At 39.7% G+C, this 22,177-nt stretch overlaps 1 protein-coding gene across 1 annotated transcript in view; it reads right to left on the reverse strand.

Moving 5' to 3' along the window:
• Positions 1-538: 538 nt before the first annotated feature.
• lamc3 (laminin, gamma 3) overlaps positions 539-22,177 on the reverse strand; it is a 138,857-nt gene continuing 117,218 nt past the window's right edge. Inside the window, exons 18-28 of the mRNA XM_084935632.1 lie at positions 18,993-19,173; positions 17,664-17,908; positions 12,089-12,165; positions 11,663-11,797; positions 7,515-7,740; positions 6,915-7,061; positions 6,058-6,160; positions 5,381-5,583; positions 4,075-4,215; positions 3,863-3,962; positions 539-3,416 (exon numbers count right to left, since the gene is read on the reverse strand). Of these exons, the coding sequence (XP_084791758.1) occupies positions 3,154-3,416; positions 3,863-3,962; positions 4,075-4,215; positions 5,381-5,583; positions 6,058-6,160; positions 6,915-7,061; positions 7,515-7,740; positions 11,663-11,797; positions 12,089-12,165; positions 17,664-17,908; positions 18,993-19,173 (1,821 nt within the window). The 3' untranslated portion in view covers positions 539-3,153. The remainder of the gene's footprint in view (positions 3,417-3,862; positions 3,963-4,074; positions 4,216-5,380; positions 5,584-6,057; positions 6,161-6,914; positions 7,062-7,514; positions 7,741-11,662; positions 11,798-12,088; positions 12,166-17,663; positions 17,909-18,992; positions 19,174-22,177) is intronic.

Genomic DNA, 22,177 nt, shown 5'->3' on the forward strand with positions numbered 1-22,177 from the left:
TAGATAGGTGAGGGTTAGTGTGGACTGGCAGGTGATTCCTCTCCCCTTGTGAAGAGTCAGACTAGGTAAGCTAAGCTAATCGACCACTGGCCTTTATGTTTAGTCCTGACACCCGAGAGTGATAGGAGACTTTTTTGCTCACAAACAAAAACAGTAACACAACTTTGTACTAAGAGAAAATGTGTTTGTTTAAAGGGCTAAAGTTATAGTGTCATATATGAGTTTGTCTTTGATCCACTTTCTGCTGAACCTTTCCTTTCATCAGTCTTAAGTGTACTCCCGGGAGTTTTACTCCCCCTTTCAAAAACAAATTGTCATCCACTACAGCAGTTGTAAGGTTTAGTCTAGACTTGGGCTTGTGGTAAATGGTTCTGGTTAAGGGAGCTAAGAACTTCAGCACTTTCATTGTTTTTCAGAAACCTTCTTCCTTCCAAGGCTGCTGGATTAGTGACTTCTCTTTGTTTCACTTCTAGAGATCACACAAAACTCAGACATAGGAAAGGAAGGAAGGAAAGTAAATTCACAAATAAAACAAACCCATTTTTATAATTTTATTGTGTTCATCAATATGTTACTCACCCATTTCCAGATATCCGCATCTACTCAGCTTTGAGCAGCCCTTTCATTTCCATTATGCTTTGTTGTACAATATTACACAAAAATGTCCACTAACAATTCGATACATTATGCAAGACGGACGTATCGTGTATATTTTATTGCATTATGGTTCAGGCCTTATACACTCGGGCATTGTTACAATTATTACAAGCAGACATGTGACTGGGGCACTTGCATGAAAAACAGGTATAACTTTTGATTAGATTAGACTGAGCATTTATAAAAGCAGAACAATGTAATTTTTAAATAATATCTTCGCTTCATCATTATCATCGCTTTACAAGTCTTGCACAGGGTTCCTGCACCATTTTAAAAAATCCAAACCTGTATCTTTTGGGACCCTTTTAAGACCTCAATGTCCAAATTATGTGTCACAGTCAGGCTGTAAACAGGCCATAACCTGTAGCTGGGTATACAACTATGAAGGAGTACAATAATCCTTACACACTGATATTTTTACGTGCCACAAATGAGAGTAAAGTGAATCTGTTTTTAATGATATCTTAGACAGAATCTACATATGTACCTTAGCTATCATACTTGTAAAAGATGTTAACAGCATTATTGCTTTAATCTCATTATATTTTTCAGTAACACACTAATATATGCATGATGCAAGATTCAGTGATTACATTACAGTTACTATTGTCTTGTTAGGTTCTTCAGTTTTCTGCCAGGCAGATAGAAAGGAAAAGAAAAAATCAACATGCTACAATCAGCTGATTTCAGTTTCTGGTGCTGGGAGGTGGAAAATGGTGTAGTCTACATTTTTGCAGATAACTGAAAAATGTCGCCTTGAGGCGACTTTTGTTGTGATTTGGCGCTATATAAATAAAATTGAATTGAATTGAATTGAATTGAACTTTTGTTTTTACTGCATGAAAGGACAAGCGATAATGAAACGCAAACTGAGTCCAGAATAGAAACACAACTTTGGCTCCTTGCAGCCATCTGCACAGACAGCATGCTAACACAAAGCTAGCGAAGAACCCAGAGTGATGTTAAAGCTGAGCGCTGGCCAGCCCCAGCCCCGCAGCCAGACACTTCAAAAGGTAGCAAACTCATGGTTGTAGCATTGTAGCCTACGTTTCTATCTTTCATTTCTATCGTTATGGCCATCACTTTAAAGTTTCTTTGGTCGGATTTTAAACTTTGCTTTGTGTTGCTGGTTTTGTGTTCATATTGTAAAAAGTAAAAGAAAGATTGCTCGTGTTTCTGTATTCAAATAGGGATTTATATTGGTGTGTGGGAGTGTAGCCTCAGGCTTATATTTTTAACTAGTAATTATGTGACGATGCATTTCAGGTTATTTTATAGAGTAGCTGTATAATGAGTAGTGTACTTTCTCAATCAAGTAATTAGCTAACATAGTGCATTTCTTTTAAGTAAAGTAATGCGTAATGAACCAAGCATTGGCTGCGACTCTCTTGCAAAAGAGATTTTAAATCTCATCTCGTGTTATTGTAGTTAAATAAAAAGAAAAAAAAAAATCTGAAATACTAAAAGCACAGTTCTCAACTGTTTTGTTAAATTATAAATGTCATGTGCAGCTACAGCTGGTACCAGTAGTGGCATTATTGAGCACTTCCATGAGTCAATCTGTAAAAGTGTGTGTTTAGACTCAGGTTCGAGTATGACAGTGCAATTTACAGTTTTCTTTCTTATTTTTGTCTTTACTCTGAAATGACACTTGAAGCTGTGAAAACATCTGAAATTGTTAATGAAATTAACCAACACTGGTTAACAGTAATTTGGTGATCATCGCTGCAAATGACCTGTTGTAAGACTTGCGGAAAGACCCTTTGCTTTTATGTTTTAGTCATCAGGAGCCACGCAGTGTGACGAAGCGCGACTCCAAGCCAAGCAAAGTTTGTCCATTTGACAGAGGCACAGAAAGACAGAAATATTGAGAAACTGCAAAAACTGAGAGAGGTAGGCACTGTAATAATCCTGAAAACAGGTTCTGTGCTGTCGAAGCCTGACCTGAACTCCACTGAGGCCAAGGGGACTAATTGTTAATTAAGCAATGGTGATGAAAAAGAGCTCAAGTGTAAATGAATGTGTCAGTCTGAAGGAGCACTCAGACACACCTTTTAGCCCCACAAAGGAAAATCAGCATTATTTTAAACTTGACAGTGCACTCCAGCAGTTCAGAATGGCTGCTTATTATTCATGGTGAAATTGAAGTTCGGATGTTGTTACTAAAAGAGAGTTGAGTAAAAAAAAAAAGAAAACGATGAAAACAAGAAGGAGAAGGAAGATTGGTTATAAATCATGGGAGGCAGTGGAGAAGTCTTGGGCTTTTGGCTGGTGTGTGTGTGTGTGTGTGTGTGTGTGTGTGTGTGTGTGTGTGTGTGTGTGTCGGTCTGCTGTGGAGGTAAAATGAATTGCACCTTGGGGCAAAAAAGGAAAAATCTAAAAATACTTTTTCTGAAGTTGAACACAAAATCACTGCAACTCCTTCTCTTAACAAAATCATCCCAGACTTTTCTGATGTTCAGCTATCAATGATGTAATGCTCGTCATCTATAGCATCTATCCTTTGCCTGCTCCGGTTGCCTCGGGGCAGGACTGGGGCAGGTTTAAGGCAATGTCTCTGAGACTGTCTCTCTCCTCCGTGATCTCCTGTATGTCCTGTTCAATGAGGGACAGACGGCTCTGCTGCTCTTTAGCGGCCGATTGCAGCTTCTGGATCTTTGAGCCTAGCGTTGGGCTCTCTACACTCCCGCGAAGCATGCTCAGACGGCGCGCTGTCTCGTTCAAGATCCGGTGAAATCGCTCCAGTGGCACATCCCCATCTGGAGGGAGGACAGAAAAAGAAAACGCTGCATAACAGACTTAAAAAAAAATTTGTTTTTTTAGACTGTGGTTTATTAATGGCTGTCCTACTTCACTTATTCAAACAGCACATAACCCAGCATCGTGACCTAATTGCAGTGATTGGATGATTATTCTCTCAAGCACAGTAGAACTGACCACAAAGTGCAAAACCTCACCTTTCTAATGGATTATAAAAATGATTTGACCAAAGAGGACATACAGTAGGTCAGATATATATGTCAGACCTAAAGGAAATGCTGCTCGGACTTGTGCACAGCAGTTATTCGTGTTTTACGGTCTGAGGAGTATTTCCATGTTTAATGAGGCATTAAAAAGCACCGAGCTCTTTAGTGGGCTGATATTTAAGGTATAATGAAAATTTATGGGTTTTATAGACACAGAAGAGCAAAAAGTAGTGACTTACCAATCTTGCTGATTAGCTCAGTTAGTGTAACAGAATAGGCCTCTAGCTGGAGCTTGGCTGCTTCCATATCTTCCTTTACGCTGGCCAGAGACACCCCAGGCTGAGAATTACAAGACATGCTCTAGAAACAGTCTTTTAAGCTGCACGCAGGATGAACAGATCGATATGCATAGATTTTTTCCTTCAAATATGTGTATGGCTGTGTTAAATACCTCTGAGGTAATCTGGGTGTTAGCTCTATCAGTCAGCAACTCCTGCACTGACAGTTGCTCTAAGGCAGAGTCTATATTGGAGCTAAGGTGAGCAGATGCAGTCCTGGTATGCTTAGCCTGGGTCAGAATGGCTTTGGATTCCTAAACACAAAAATGAGGGAAAGGTTAGCAAATGACTACCGGAAATATTCTGGAATGTTTATGGAAAACCACTAAGAGATCTATGGATCTGTGGATTGTGAGAGCTACTTTAATGTTTGCTTAGCTTTTTATTTTGTATGTTAGCATGCTAACAATCGCCTAATCAGCATTTAAGTACTGCTGTGATCGGCAATATGTGACAGCATCACATATGGCGTTTTTTGATAGTGAGTAAAAATAAACATCAAAACTGAGTGAAAACATAACAGTCAAAAAGAAAAGCAACTGCAAAATATCAACTCCCATCAGTAAAATGAACCCGGTGCCCTCGTAGACAAACTTAAGATTTATACCAGCACAGACTTGGCTAATCAAAAGAGCACCTTTAGATGTTAGCCTTAAGGCACAGACACTTAGTATCAGCACTTGACAGAACAGCAGTATCAAGTGATGAGAACTTGTAGTAGAGAGATGTGGCACTCAAGGAATCCTGATGAGAAATTTTCTGGGGAATTCTGTAATGTCAGAGATGGCGATCGTTACATTTCTTCCTCCAAAGAATCAATAATCTGCAACTGATGCATGCACACAGCTTGGGTTTGGGTTTGTGTAGTGGCTGTAAAGTGCATTGGTGGTTGATCTTGGCTGTGTGTTTATCATGTGAATTAGCACGGTAGCTGGTCGGGTGTTGAAATGAGCCAAATATGCTGATTGTATTAACACTTCGTATTGAGCTTAAATTAATCCTTGGTGTAAAACGTTGCAAAAAAGTAGGAAAACACAACTTATTTCATAGTTTTTTTTTTTCATATTTGACTTGTGATATTATACATGCAGTTTTTATGCCTCAGTGACTATTGAGTTTAAGCTACGGCTCTCTATTAATTCATTGACTGGGACTTTTAAAGTCAAAATAACTTCCCAGAGTTGTTACTCTAGAAGGCCTTTGGGTGAGATTAACTGGAACATTATTATTTGTGACATCATCTAATCAGAAGCTATACTTTTGAACAAATTAGGAATTTTGTTTTGTGTATCACACAAAAAATTATTGACTTACTGCAAAATTTTTGTCAATTCCACAAATTAGCAATTCTCCAATTAACATGCATCATTTATAATCCCATTTGTTCAGTGTTATGGTTGGAAAAACAAGTATTCACACCTTTACCACAGCATGCGCTTTTTGTTCGGCGTCCTTTGCCGTGCTACTTGAGATGTTGGAGTGTTCCAGAGCTGGTTTAAGCATCTTCTCGGTCTCTGCGACTTTCTTCTTGACATCAGGCAGGATCTTTTCCTCCAAGGGTCTTGCCTTCTTGATTGCAGCCTTGGTCTGCGCCTGTTGACGGGGCCACTGTGTAACCATGCCTGAATGGAGATTCAAGAGGATGGATGTTATTAGGATTAAGGCATAATCAAAGTTGTATTAGATTAAAAAAAATATTTGACTAAAAAAGTCACTGTGTACTGGGTGAATTTAATTTTTTTATCCACTCTGTATTACTCTCTACTATTACTGACTGTCCAAGCAGACAAAATAACCCAAGACTCTCTTTATGTTTCATAAATGTCAATATTTAATTACTGAAGTTTAAGCTAGAACGACTCAAAACATTCTGGCTCTTTCCGTTTTTCTACAGAAGCCGCTATTGTGCAGAATACGTGACAAATGGGTCAAGACATTACAACCGTGATGACATATCTATTATATTAATACACGAGTCTCTGGGTCATACAATGGTTTTCTTTTCATCTCAGTACTTGACATTTCAATTTAAGCAAAATAATTTAGTTGTACATTCAACAAAAGCAATAATGTACGTCAAAAAGATAGAGGCTTACGTTCTAGTTGTCTGTGAAGAGAGATTGCTTCTGATTCCACCTCTTTGCCTGTCACAACTGATGACAAAGTCACAACTTTTGCTCCGTGAGCTTGAGTTTGCAGCTTTAGTACAAGAGAAGGAGGATAAAGCAAGAAGTCAGTAAAGTCAAGTGTAGTTTATTAAATCTTTGCAATAATGTTTATTGAGTTTCATGTTATATTTTGTTCAATTATTGTGTTTGTAACAAAATATTCTTCTGTAATTATCTATCTATCCATCCATCCATCCATCTCTTCCTCCCATAGATAGGTTAATTGGAAACACTAAATTGCCCATGTGAGTGCAAATGGTTGTCTGTGTCTATGTAGCCCTGTGACAGACTGGTGACCTGTCCAGGTTGTACCCTGCCCCTCGCCCTAAAGACAGCTGGGACAGGTTCCAGCAACCCTGAAAAGGATAAGCGGAAGAGAATGGATGGATTTGTATTAGCTGATCTCAAAACGACGACGACGACGAACATTACGCCTACGTTGTTGACATTGCACGTACCTTACGTCTACGTGCACATTGTTGCTTGTAAATACTTTTCGCTAAACTCTGGGGTCTGTGGAATGTGTTGTCATGCACATCTATAATTGATTACTTTGCCTTATACAATGAAAATGTAGCTTGCAAAGAAGAAGAACAAAAAATATGTTTATATGACTCATTTCTTTGGTGTTTAAGGTTTTGCTGTATCACTATACGTAGTGATAGAATGAACATAGAAAGAATAACAATAAATGAACATACATGTCTGTGTTTTAATAATTCACAGAACTATGCTGTTAACATGGCTAATAACCATCAATACTAGCAATCACTTAGTGTAGTTACCTTGCTGACGTTATTCACGCTTTCCATGCTGTTGTTGACTGTCTGTAGTAAAGGCTCCACCACTTCTCTGACCTTGGCAATGAGACCGTCTTGAGTCTGAACTTGCTGGTCCAGTTCTTTTGTCTGTTTCACCAGGGTCTCACCCCACTACACAAGAAAGGGAATAACAAGAAGCAACAGTTCTATTAGAATAAAGATATTTTTTTTAATTGCTTTCTCTACTTTTGTTAAACTACCACGTACACAAACGGCACCTTAGCATATTTCTGGGTCATTTAACAGTGTATTCTGCTCAGACATGCTGCTGTGGTAATCACCCCCCCTCCAGAACAACATGTGCCCTGTGAGCAACAGAAGCTGCCAGAATCTTATCTCCTGTGCCTCAGTGTGCGTCTTTCCTTGCCAAATATTAAATGAGAAAAAAACAAAGTGACATTAACTTCCAATTTCCCATACCTCTGTCTCTATATGAGCCAAGTTAAACAAACCAGACTGGTTCCTTATATAAGCAGCACCCACACTAATTGGAATGAAATGATTGATTTATTGGTTCAAAATGCAACAGAATATGCTTGAAATCGCAGTGAAGATTAAACTGACCTCTGTTGTAAAGTTGGTTAGATGTTTGGTTTGGTTGAACTGAGTGTGATCAGCCTCCGGATATGGGCTGGCATCTGGCATCAGAGCCAGCTGATGTAAGGATGATGTGATGTTACCCAAGGCAAGCTTTAAACCAGCAGCTTCTTCCTCCAGGGCCAGCTGTTCGGCTACAGTATCGTTCACCTGCACCGTCAGGTTCTCCTTCTGCTGCTGCATCTGTGTGATTCTAAAATGAAAGAAGTACAGTAAGAATGTATCAAAACATATAATATATCCCCGATAGGTGGGAAACATATAGAAAAGTTTTTTTTTAAAAAAGTTCTTGTCTCTGTTCTACACAACCACCTACGTGCACATGCATGCTAAAAATGTGCTAGTGCTAACTTCTAGCTTCACATTGGCTTTTAACCACACTTGCCAAGGTGAAAGTCCTCTTCTAAAGCCACTGCACATTCTGTCTCTCTCTCTTCATTCTCCTCTTACAAGTCTCATGTCATGAACTAGATTTTCTACAGCAAACGGTTCCCAGATGCAGTGCAGGAGTTCTCTCACAGAACATTTACATAAAAATATGGTGATACTGATATCAAAACATGACTGACTTACTGACTGACTGACTGAAGTCCAAAACATGTAGTCTATTTCAGCTTTAATGTAAAATATGCTGGGTCATTTATAAGTGTTCATATAGTGAGATTCTATACTACAGGATCATTTGAATGTCACATATACTGTAAATCATTTTCCAAATAATAAGATGATCACAGCGTGCAATACTGAATGCAATAACAATCTTGAAACTAATTTAAAAAGTGCTTTTTTAATTAGTATGTGAGACAAATGTTTTTCTTTTGAATCGTGTGGACACAAAAGCTCATACAGAAAAATTTCAGCCTTCTGTATTATCCTGTTTAATAAAAAGCCAACTTAAAAGACAAAAAGAGAAAATAAAAAAATGGGTTCCTTATATACAACAGCAGCTTTATACTGCTGAGGGATAGCTCAGTAGGTAAAGTGATCACCCCATGATTGGAAGGTTGGGGGTTCAAATCCACTGAACGGCTACCATGAGGTACCACTGAGGAAGGTACCGTCCCTACACACTGCTCCCCAGGTGCTAGATTGGTGGCAGCCCACTGAGTTGATGGGTTAAATGCAGAGAGAAGCATACATTATTATTTATTTTGCAACCTATCTGACCCAGACACATTATCATATAATTCTGTATATTATGATGCATCAGTTGCAGAAACTGATGCACCAGTGAAATTAGTGTTAAAGAGTTTCCTTGTGTTTTAGACTTTATTTGCAAGAATGTACAGGACGTATACAGAGGTCCTCGTTTCTAAATTTAAAAGAAAGACGACCCACACAACAACTTGATGTCTCTCCTCTTCTCTCTGCTGTCTCAGAAACCCCCCTTCTTCCTGTAGAGCTGACTTCACTTTGCACTCAGCAGTAGGAGGTACTTGGCAGAGGGAGAGGAAATGGTAGGTGACATCAGTGTTAAAGAGGTGTGTTTGACTTTGTGACTTATGCTCTTTCTTTGACCAGCATGCAGGTTTGCTGCTTGCTGCGGCTCAGTCACACTAGAGCAAAAATAGGACTTCAATTGAGAATAAGAGAATAAGCAAACATTTGCTGTTTAATTTATAAAACTGGACAGTTTTCCAACAAATGTCAGTCAGTGTGAAGCAGTCTGGAGTTCGTTTTACTTGTCTCTTTGCAATAGAGGACTGAACTCAGTCGGTTACCAGCCAGTTGTATTCTGGTTATATTTCTGTTTATAGAGAGATGTGCCTATGTCATTTTGCATTAAAGTATCTGTCCTGAAGCATCTATTTCTGGAGGAACTTCTGCTTCTGTCCATGAGGTTCTGACAGCAGTCAGAGTACATTTTAAATGTTAATTTCTGTGTCTGTAGACCGATTAATTCCCCTATTATTGCAAATAAATTGGAACTGATTACCAATGACTACATTCAACTACAAACTCACAGTTGATGCGTGAAAGTCGTTTTAAAAAGTGCAAATAACTGCAGATGGTCACAGATCTAATCTCCATCTTCCAGGAAAACATTTCAGAGAGGTCTTAAGTTAAATGCAATAGTTTTGGTTGTGTCCAGTCTCCAACCATTGTTTATCCTGGTGTGACTGTAGCATTAGAAATGGTGTGAGATGGTTTGAGCATCTCTGTAAAGCTGTTCATAAAAGTCTTCCTTTGCTCATGGTTCTGCATCCCCTCCATGTTTATTGTTATTTCCCCAACATTAGAGAAAAGAGCTTGTATAGTTAACTTGCTTTCACTCCCTTGCAGCACTGTGCACAATATCTTGAGAGTGACATGAACACATGAATTGCTTGTATGTAGTATAGTACATACAGCAATAGTATGAATGCGCTATGTTATCAGAGCAGAGCTTTCAGAATGGCTTTATATATGTGTGTGTCACTACACTTTTATTCTCCTCAGTCAAGCCTTCTCGCGTGTGTGTGTGTGTGTGTGTGTGTGTGTGTGTGTGTGTGTAAGACATCTGAGTCTCCTGAAGTTCTCCATGAAAGAATAAACCTGGCCGCATAAGATATCCCCAACAACAAATACATTTGTACCACTGTAATTGGTCACTACGTTAAATACAGCAAGGCTCAAAGAGCCCCAACCTAATGCACAAATGTAATTTTTGTCCCTTCTGCCTTATCTCTTTCCCCACTCAGTGATTAATTTCATACTTTTATGTCTTCATTCAAAGATCCTCAAAGGCATGTTTTAAACCTATAGGGAGCCTTTCTCCATCAGAACAAGAAAACAGCCTGCTAGTGTGAAACTATGCAAATATATCACTCTGTGTTGTGAGAAAAAGAAAAGAAAAGGGAGGGGCAAAAAGTGACTGCAGAATAAAAACTGCAACAGTAACTGTAGCTGCTTTTATTAACAGATCTGAAACATGACTGGGGTTTCAACTAGACACCACATTACTGCACAGATTATACAAGACAGACTGGCTGGAAAGCTGTGGTTTAAGCTTTCAACGGTGACCTAGCATTGGCTAAAAATCATTTTTTGCTTATTTTCAGGGATTTAACTTTTCACTTTGCAATAAGGATGTACAAAATTGCCCCGAGACCTGGTGACATTTCTACTGGATGGTTCTGACTATGGTCAGAAGAGGCACAATGTTCAAAAAACCAGAGAGGGCAGTGAACTGCTGTTCGGTTTGTTATTTAAATTATTCTTCAACATTCTTCTTTATGTAAAAGCTCAATCAGAAAGTAATAATATCTCCAAAAAACATGAGGGAAGGTAAAAGCAAGTACGCAGTTTCCCACTAAAATGTAAAGTCCATTAATGTAGCTCAAAGTTGTGCTGAACAAGTGCTACTACCCCTTTGCTGTTGCTGATTACAAACACTGAGGTGAATTGTTTCTAACAGTTGCAGTGCTGCTGAGTGAAAGTGATACAGACCTTTTGTTGGAGACAGGTTGAATACCTTTGTCATTTTCTGATTGGGTAGCTTCCTGCCTATAAAATGCCTCTGATCTGCTTAAGTGCCACCACATGGGGAAATATGTGTGGGAAATGCAATTTTATGCTGCCCATCTGTGCGTAAACTGCTCACTTTGCATCCTATAAAGCGACACACAAACGCACGCAGACACACACGCGAGCACGCACACAGACATACAGCAGTGCTCCGAAGATGAACACAACTCCTCTGAATCAAGCTGACTACTGGTAGAAGGGAGTAATCAATTTGGAGCTCCTCACTTCTTGCTCTCATCATGGCCACCGGAGGGCTTTTTGCATCATTCTGTCTAGCATCCAGGATAATCCTCAGAGCAATCACACGCTAGGAGATGCAGCAAGCGTGTGGCAAATCCAAGAAAGCAATAGGCTTACAGTAGAGAGAAGCTGTCTCCCTGTGGCTAAATGTCTTACTCCTTAACTCTAGTGTGCTTTAAGAGGCAGCAGCAAAGAAGAGGACCTTGAGCTATAATACAGTGATAGGTGCACTTTGTTATATACACACACACTGCAAAAGCGCAATAATCCAGGGAGTTGTAGAATGCTTTATGTGAATGTGAATTCATACAAAGCATTGTTTCTGCCTGTGCATGTCTACAAGAACATATGTTTGTCTTTGTGCTCACTGCTTCGTTAGGTTCCTGATGTACTCCTCTGTAGAGTTGTCCTGCAGTAGATCCATCAGTGAGCTATAGGTCTGCTTTGAGGCTCTTACTGCCCTGTCGGCTATAGCCTCGATGTGGTCCGCTGTTTCTCTGTGACTACCAGAAGAAGAAATAAAAAAAGGTAAATAATGTAAAAGAGGAATAAAAAGAGCATTACAGAATAGTAGAGTACTGCAGCTGCTGCAAGGAAAGAGAAAAATGGATTTCCACTCTGGATATTTTTAACTAGAACAAAGGTGTGACTCTGAAGCGCTGAGAGCATCGATTCACAGTAACCTAACCACAATGTATTTGACAAGCTAAAAGCCGGGAGTGATGAAGCGCCGTAAATTACTATTGCGGTCTTTGCTTTTAACTGACAACTCAAAGTCCATTGACCTAACTTACCTTTTCATTAGCACCTGTGAGTCATTGACCATAATGTTCCATTTGTTGGGTCGTGACACTGCCTCAAAAGGAATGAGCTGTGAAAAAGGTAGTGAGAGAAAGCGACATACTGAGCAAATGACAAAAAAAGTACAGCTCTGGCCTTGGAATGGGTCTAAGCTGTTTGGACGTGTTTAATTAAATCACATGAGGTCACGTAATTAAAGGATTTTTCACACTTCAGCTGATTATTTTTAAAAGTGTTTTCGACACAGTGCTGTTTGCAGTCAGAGAAATTTTCATTTGTGTGAAAACTGTGTTTCTGAGAGTTATTCAGAAAAATACAGCATTGTGCAAAAATCTTGAACCACCTCTCATTTCTTTATATTTTGCTAGAAAACTAAAAATAGGTGCATTGATTTATTCAAATAGGGAAATCGTGGAAAAACAGCACATGAGGAAAAACTGAGTTTGAATGAGTTTGAAAGTCAATATTTGGCATGGACACAAAACACAGCCTGAACTCTCTCTGGCAGCTTTCTTTAAGTCAGGGGTGTCCAACTCCAGGCCTCGAGGGCCGGTGTCCTGCAGCTTTAAATGTGTCCTTGATCCAACACAGCTGATTTAAATGGCTAAATGACCTCCTCAACATGTCTTGAAGCTCTCCAGAGGCCTGGTAATGAATTAATCATTTGATTCAGGTGTGTTGACCCAGGGTGATATCTAAAACCTGCAGGACAGGACACCGGCCCTCGAGGCCTGGAGTTGGACACCCTTGTAGTCTTCAGGAAAAGTTCTCCAGGCTTCCCGAAGGACATTTCAAAGCTCTTCACTGGATGTGAGCTACCTTTTGTTCTGTTCTTTGTCTACCAGTTGCTTTCCACATTGTATTGCATGATGGCTCAAAATCCACACTTGTCCTCGTTCAAAGGTTTATCGTTTCTGATAAGATCTGAACCACCTCTGAATTAAACATAGCCATAAACCATGACAGTACCTCCGCCGTGTTTTACAGATGATAACAGATGCTCAGTGGTGTACCTCCTCCTGAACCTGTCTGTACATATTGACTGTTAGATAATGATTTGAGCAAATTCTCATATGAACATTAAACAATTTAAAAGACTGTCTTGAAAATACAAACCCCAAAGTAGAAACTCAGTACATCAAAAATAAATGAACTTCTATTTATTGACATGTACAGTTCTGTCCTGTTTTTTTATTATTTTGCAATATTTGTCATATTCAACAAAGATTTAAATACAAAATGCAGATTTATTAGATCTACTTTTAAATACATTAATTCCTTTTATCACAGAGGATTAGATATGGTTGGATAGTTTAGACCTTTGTCTAATATTACATTATGTCTGATGATTTTAAACATGTAAGTGTAACAAATATTGCAAAAAGAAAAATGACAAAAGAAAGAAATCAAAAAGGGGGCATAAACTATTTTACAGCACTGCACGTTAGAAAAGTTGTGATCAGCGAAACAAACCAGAGATTTTCTGGGATTTTGAATGAGCCTAAATACATGATCAGCGTTACAAAATGACCTGTGAACATAAGAGCTTTGTCATTTTGGGCTGTGACTGTCTGCATTCTTGCTCCACGTGGAAAAGAATTGCTGGTGAAGTTGAGAAATGTGATTGTGAGACTTCACAACACTGGAAAAGAATACAGCAAGATTTATGGCCAACTTAAAAATCAGTCGAAACAGTTTCAACAGTAATCAGAGGTACAGTACATGCCCTAGTACTACAAATCAGGATCCTTTTAAATGAGGTAGTACTTACACAATCTAAAAAAACAGACAAATGAAACCTTCAGACTTGGCACATGGGTTATCAGTAAAAATGTGATTTTCTGTGACAGCTCAGAGAGCAAGCAACTCTCTTGCTTTCTCTCTGGCACAACACCGCAAGATCAAATTTGACTTAATTAACAATAAACAGGGAAAAGAAAAAAGTTTAATGAACATGGGGAGTGATGGTCAGATAAGACCAGGATCAATTTGTCCAATGTATTTGGTAAGAACAAGGCCAGGACTACCAGAATGAACACACAGAAGTAAACACATGATGATGATGATGATGATATGATTATATGAGTCCAAAAAGGTGTTGGGGGGGATTTGTTTTATAGCTGGAACCCCAAATGCCTGTGGATATGCAAGATTATTAATAAAATAGCAGTAAAAAGTGTAATTATGGCCTCATTTGAGTACAAAGATGGTCTTTTTAAAGATGTGGGTGGACACAGAAAGCATTATAAATAAGGCTTGAAGCTCAGTAATGGAATACTTAGAGCTTTGTTGCATTGAGTGCCTACTGTGTGGGATATATTTACAATGTAACGCCTGTAAGGTAATACAATTACGAATCAGCTGACATGAAAGTTATATTGCACTGGAGAGTACTCAATACTTTTGCATGTTTATATAATGAACCCCCTTGTCTAAATGTATGTAATCAAGCAGGTTCAAAGCAGGGGCATATGGGGGGGAGGGGTCCTAAAAAGGTCTGAAATTGCCTGAAGTTTTGTCTTAATAAATGCAGTGTTTATACGGTTGAAACCAGAGTCCTTCCCAGAGTGGCATTTAATTTGACAAAATGCAAATAAAATGGTCAAACTGAATCAACAATTGACACACTAGCATTTTTCTTTCTTCATTTTAGTGGAAGGGAGGTGGCCGCTGTGCTTATTAATATGAAATTAAATTGCTGTTGCTTCAGGCATACCCAAGTGATAAGCACAATGGACACACACACACACACGCACACACACAGACATGCAATCAGAAATAGAGCGCTATATATTATCAAAACAAGCTCACTCATCTCTCCAAACCTAAATAACATGGCAGGAGTATCTATAATAAATTCCTGCAAGCGTCATGAAGAGACCGTGAAAAGCCTTGAGGCAGGTGAAGAACAAGTTGTTAATTTTAGCGTCCATCAACATCTTTGGGTTTTAGTTTCAGAGGGAGGAGTGTGCCACTCATACGGAGAAGGGTGGGGGTGTGAGGGGGTGGAGTTATGGTTTTGCCTGGGGGGAATCTTTGTGGATCTACACAAAAGAGCAGCATCTAGCAAGGTAAACTGCAACCTCCCACAGTAAAGACAATAAAAAAAAAAACATGCTACATACAGCGTCAGCATGCTAGCACACAGTATATAATGCAATGGCATAAAAGACTGATTATTGCTTACAGTAATATTTATAGTACTTGATTTAATATAAGCATATGCTCGAGCTATCATGTGCAATACCTTATAACCCAGATAACAATAAAAATGTTCCAAAGAGGGTAGTTTGATGTTAGGACTGCTTGTTTTTGTCAATCTTCCCTCCAAAAAGTTCTAAGGAGGGCTACTTTTGATCAATTTCAAAGTCCCACTACCAAACTTTGCTACACATTTGATACACTGCAGTATTATTCTCTGTCTTGCTCACCTTGTTAAATCACTGGTTATCTAACTGGGAGTGGGCTTTCACTGTGAGGCACACAGGCACTCTACAGGGGTCGTGTATAACCGGTGGAAAACGTGCCGTGAGACTGAGTAGAACGAGTATGAATTATGCAAAGACCGTAAGGACTTTGCTGATGCTACTGTGCTGACCTTTGGTGAATCTGTTATTGTTAATATGTCATTCATGTACGCTCACATTTGGATTCACTGGCAAAGGGGACTTTCTTTTTCTCCCAATCATTCACTCATACTATTGATTTTGACATTTTTTCCTCCTTTGTGATGTGAAAGCCACTACCGGTGCTGTGAAACCACTCAGCTTAGCAGTATCTTAACTAAATCTTGTCTTGTTTAACTAATTTTGTTACGTTTCTGCAATGCTGGTCTGCTGCTTGTGCTAAAATTTCCACACAGAGTGCTATGAAGTACTCCTTTAAAACCAGTGGTATATCTATGATTTGGCACTAAGAAAGCCTAAGTCTTTACTTAGAATACCAATTTAAAATTTGACAATAGTGCATAGTTATGCTTAGGTCTGCTGTTCTGCTGGAAACCTGGGGCACGGCAATATTCATCACAGCTGAACAATGGCTGCAGGTTGATTTACTTCATGAAGTCTGTGATGGATAGCTCAGATCCACATGTCATCAGTTTTCTTCAGTGAAACTGTACAGAAACAACCAAAGGAAATTTGTACTGCAGAGTTAGCATAGTCAGTGCTACGAGTGGTTCCCACTTGAATACAAACCTTAGACATGACGCAGCACCATAAGCGTCCCTTCACTTGTCAGAACCTGTGTTTTTTGTTAATGTTTCTAAATCTACAAACTCTATTTTTATCCTGGAAATAATCAGATTTTTGGAAGTCGTGACACACTCACAGCCCACTTTATTAGGTACAGGTGCACATCTAATCAGCCAATCACATGGCAGTAAGTCAGTGCATTTAGACATATTGTCATAGTCAACACCACCTGCTGAATATCAAATGAAACATCAGAATGGGAAGAAAGGTGATTTAAGAGACTTTGAATGTGGTGTGGTTGTTGGTGCCAGATCAGCTGGTCTGAGTATTTTACAAACTCCTGATGTACTGGGATTTTTTCCTGAGCAATCGCCTCAAGGGTTTACAGAGAATACTCCAGTAAGACACAGCTCTCTGGTTTGAAAATGCCTTATTCATGCCAGAGGTCAGAGGCGAATGGTCACGCTGCTTCAAGGCAACAGAAAATCTAATAGCTTCTTATTACAAAAAGGTATGTAGCAGTGTTAATTCTGACAGCAAATGTTTGTTTAGTTTTTTAGTCAATCTTTGGACTACAATTTCATTTAGTTTCAGTCATAATTAAGGCATCTAAATTCTATTAGCTTTAGTCAACTAAAGATTAAGATTTTAGTAGACAAAATCTTAAGTTAGTTTCCTCCGTGATTTCTATTCTTCTCTCTAACCTTACCGCACAAGGAGATTACTTCAGTTTAGATCACTTCCAAAACCCATTCCACCTTCCTACACAACTTAATTAGTTCTGATTGGATCTTGTCTCTCCAGAATCCTTTCAGCAAAATTGTCATCATCATCATTGTCATCATCGTTTTCTTCCTTGTGTGTTCGTTTTTATTTAGTTATTGTCTTGTTTTTGTCAGGAAAAACAGGTCAGTGACAAAAATGAAATTATTTTATTAACACACAACATGCCAAGACTGGAAGCAGATGAGCTGCAGCAGCAGAAGACCACACTGGGTGAACTCTCTTCAATTAAAAAACAGGAAAACTGAGGCTACAGTTCACACAGGCTTGTCAGGCAGGAACTATATTTCCTGATCTGATGAGTCTCAATTTCTGCTGCAGCAACTGGACGGTGGGCTCAGAATTTGGAGTAGCCCACATAAAAGGATGGATCCATCCTGCCTCGTACCAACAGAGGCTGGAGATTCACTTCATGGAACAAAATCCAAGGAACGTTTCCAGCACCTTGTTGAATCTATGCTATAAAGAATTAAGGCAGTTTGGAAACCCAAAGGGTGTCCAAAGTGGTGCTAGCAAGTCATAACTAATAAAGTGTTTGATGAGTGTAGGTGGCTACAATACTGAGGACAAAGTGTACATTTAAGTCACCTACCATATTGTCCAGGTCTTGTGTTGCCTGCTTCAGTTGTTTCTGAGACACTCTGATCATGTGTAGAGTGTCTGTGAAGGTCTGACACACAGCCCCGCTGCTTTCATCCTTCCTCCTCTCCTTCCCCTCTTCCTCTGTCATGCTGATGCTGCAGTTCAAAGAAGATGTAATGCCATGCAGCTGGGCTAAAAGTGTGCCTGTAGAAGCTTCCAGCAAGGAAAATTGTTTTATTAAGGCCTCCCGTGCCTCTGTAAGAACAAAGCAAATAAAACCACGTTAAGTCTTTCACGGATTGCTTCACCAAGAATACCATTCTTCCAACTCTTTGTAGCTGGAAAGCCGTATTTTGACACATCTCTCATTCTCGGCTCCCTCATTTACTGTGTTAATTCATGTGAGGACTCTCATCCATTCCGCATATCGGTAGTCAGAATAAGCAGAACCATATGGAAATTTATCCAGATGCTCGTATTTTTTTTGCAATTTCACTTTGTTTGCTGTCGTGTTTCTAATTTAACTGGCTGCAAAGGCATTTTACAGAACAATTAGTACAATCTGTCCGCTTTGTTGCTTCATTTTGGGACATGCTTTACTTGTCGCTTTGACTCCGTGTCTGATAAAATGAGAAGGAAGGAGCTTGTGTGTGCCCACACAGCAAGTCCGTTGATTCCACATACTCATTAAGTCATTACCGGGCCATCCAGTGCCTTAAAGAGCACGACTGGTAACGTGTGTGTGTGTATATATATATAGCGTGGGTGATGGGAGGGCGATTGTTGGGCAACTGCTATCATGATTGCAACTATAATCATAATAAGCAGGGATTAGCGATGCCCTGGCTGTCATATAAACAGGGATTAAGTTGGTCACACGGCGCCCTGTTCTATATTGTTATGATTTGTCTCCATTTGGCTTGTGCAGCTGAGCCTGTAAGCCTTTTCCCCTCCAAAGATAATGAGGATATATCAACATTGTGTTAAAGTAATTGGGAAAGGTTTGCATTGTCACCTTGCTTCCTGATTTAATCGCTTTGTTGCGTTGTATATATAGCCCAGTCACACTGGAGGAGACAGACACAGAGCAACAGCAGCAGATTTTCGAAAACGCTGGGAGCGGTTTCACATCAAGTTTCTGCGGCTGGTCTTGTATGTACTGATATGGCATGTTATCATCTCATAGCCAAAGCGTGACACAGCGGTTACAATGGCACATTAAGCGAGCATCGTGTTTCACAAGGCAAAGGCTGCCAAGTGCCTCGCAAGATGTCACGACCACGGAGGAAACATTAAAAGGAGTGACAGCGGAATTATCTCGGCTCCTGGCTGCTGATACCTTGGAAGGCCAGAAAATCCTCCAGAGCATTGGGCAGAGTATCCTCCCTTTGGTGCTCATGCTCATAAAGCCTGGCCATGTGATACTTCAGCAGGTGGTGCCGCTTCCCGAATCTACCTCTGCAATCAAAGTGAGCCAGGAGCTTTTCCAAATCCTGCAGCCGAGTCCTGAGCTTTTCCGCCTGTAATAGCATCGAGATTTTTCACCGAAGGTGTGAATGAGAATACGGGTTTAAAAAAAACAACAAAAAAAAGCAAGAAAAACCAAACAAAACACTTGAAAAAAAACAAAACAAAACACCACAACAGAATATCTATCTACCTCCATCTGTATTTATTTATTCAGATGCAGGGATTGAGATAGGACTCAGATTCTTGGTGCACCAAAACATCAAAATGTAGTATTTCACCAAAAGCAATGAATAAATGAATACCAAAAACAGGATAAGCACAGAACACGGTTTTCATATCCGCATCCACTCACTATTCCCCGCATAGCGTGCGGCCGAGGAAAGCATTTCTGCAGATAACTAGATTAGACTTCTTAGAGAATGGAAGTCCGGGTCTGAAAATGGAATAAAAGTGCCGTGATTGGCAACAGTTTGCTGACCCCGGCAGTTAAAAAATAGTCCAGAGCTATATAAATAGAGCCTGCAATCTGGCTGTGATTACACCTTTTGTTAAGCTGGTAGCCGTACGTTGTGCACGTGTGTTCTGTGTTAGCAGGAATTTCTTGCCGATCACTTTAGAGAGCAATCATCAGTGTATTAATAAGGCCTAGTCAGCTTAACACCACTCAGATAAAACAGTGAGTGCTTTTTCTGAGTTATTCATTCTTGCATTTAATCAAGTCCCGTCCATTTAAAAAATATATAAAAAATAAAATAAAATTCTCTTCTAAATTCTGCTGTCATCCACGGGCTTTTTCACACCGTTCTTGATCGTCCCTCGCACGTCTCTGTCTTTTCTCAACCTCTCTCTCTCTGTGCTCGTTAGTCTTTTTCCCCCCCTTTCTATGTTTGAACCACAGGAAAAGTAGGAGCGGAAAGACAGAGAGCGCGAGCAGCAGAAAGGGAGAGCTGGGCGAGACTCAGGACAGTGAGAGTAATTGCAGGTGTTCGCAGCAGACAAGGGTTGGGATGTTCACTGAATCGCTAACACTGTGGAAATCACAGCATGCATTCACACAGGTACAAGCCGGCCCGGTGAGAACATGCAGCCACTTTAGCCGGAACAAGAAAATGCACAGAGAACAGACAGAACACATCGGCGCTATTGGATTGTCCTCAGAAGGCAAATCCAGAGACACGGCACCTTAGCATACAGACGTGGGCTGCTACAAATCTAAAGGGACAGAGAGGAGCAGCACGGGAGATCATTTTTCTGTTTCACTGCACAGCCACTGTTTACTTGCAATCTACAAATACAAAGGAGCCATATGGCTGCCATGAGGGTCTACAAAGGCAGGATGTACTATGGGGACTGTGTTATTTCAGGATCAAATTGCCCCTCACGCATTAAAAGTGTGCCAAAAACACCTTGCGTAGGTGTGCAAAACAATAATATGGACTAGTGCACGGACCTGCAAGGAACATACTGAGAATGTGGGAAGGTGCAGAAAATAAAGACCCAGTGCAAGGTCAAGAAAGCTATAGTGTGAGACACTGACACCTAAACTGAAGCGGTATTTTGTAAAATGCTACACTTCACTTTTATTAGAGTGTTTTAAGACTGAATTGTAGGCTCTGGTCGGCACAGCAGTTACAGTGGTTAGCAATATCGCTTCAGAGTAAGCCTGTGTGTGGCGTTTGCATGATCTCTTTTTGCCTGCGTAGCTTTTGCCCTGCTTCCACCTAAAGTCTGAAGACATGCATGTTAGGTTAATTGAACGTGAAGGAGATAAAGTGTTTTAAGTTTATAGAGTAAAGCGCTGCATGTATATAAGGTTAAAATGTGACTCGCAGTCTTTAAGTGGTTTGAGTCATAAGTAAAACTAGAGACAAGCACATTCAATCTGATCAGAATTTTTGTAGAAGAAATTACTAATTGAATAGTTGCAGAGTCGACATAGATAAAGAGTTCCATTCCTAAACAAAAAAGAATTCATATTCAATTCATGATGTCTACTGCTTCCTAAGTAGGAAAAGCAGGACAGCGAGGACCAACTGCAGCTGGTTTTAATTTGTACTTCTGTATTAACCTTGCACTATGTTAACACTCAACATTATTGTTTTTCATTGGGTCATTATTGCCAGATACTTTTAATAAAAAGTTAAAAATCTATCCAATAACCTGCCAAAGATCAAATTACACAGTTAAACCAACTATCAAGCATTAAATAGCAAGACATTTTCTTTTGTAGAGACCACATAGAGCTCACAGAGGAACGAATATTGATGGACAAAAACACTATTGTGAGAAAGGACTCTGTGCTGTCCTTCGTACACTCCAGATCCACCTTTAGCAGTAATAAATTGACGTGATTTTTTTTTTTCTGTATGATTTTATCAGCCTCTCACATCCTTGGAGGAATTTTGGCTTGTTGTTTGCAGGCATATGCACAGCTCTCTTAAGACAAATTGTACTATTTTGAACTTTAACATACTAACTGACACCTGAGATGTAGCTCTCAGGTTTTTTTGCAATTTCTCAGCACTGCACAGCTTGACCTTGGGTTGAATTTTCTGGGATGCTCTGAATGCTCCGGTAAACTCTCAAAACTCCTCCTTTTATAGAGGTGTTCACACATGCTGATGATGTCTATCAAATGCATTTCATTAGCAGCACCTAGCTGCATACAATCCTGTGAAAAATGTCTTCATAATGTAGCTTATTCATATATTAGGCCAGTGTTTCCCAACCACTGCGCCGCGGCACATAGGTCTGCCATGAGAATTGATCAGGAAGATTATCTGGTTCCACCTGACTAGTACTCTAAGCGATCGGCGTAAATAATGGGCAGAACAATTACATTCTCTTCCACTAGAGGGCAGTACAACTACCTGCTCTAATTAAATGGGTTGCCAACTGCCAGTAAAACAAAAAAAGACCACGAAGAAATTACATAATAGTCATGCTGTGAGACAATGCAGGGCTTAATATCAATATATAAATTTTTGAAAAGAAAAAGTAGTCAATCTGACCAGGGTCCTGCAGAAAATTCTGACCCAGATGAAGGCCCTATCA

This window comes from Perissodus microlepis, chromosome 7, assembly GCF_051167445.1.
Source record: "Perissodus microlepis isolate ML-2025 ecotype Zambia chromosome 7, ASM5116744v1, whole genome shotgun sequence".
NCBI lineage: Eukaryota > Metazoa > Chordata > Actinopteri > Cichliformes > Cichlidae > Perissodus > Perissodus microlepis.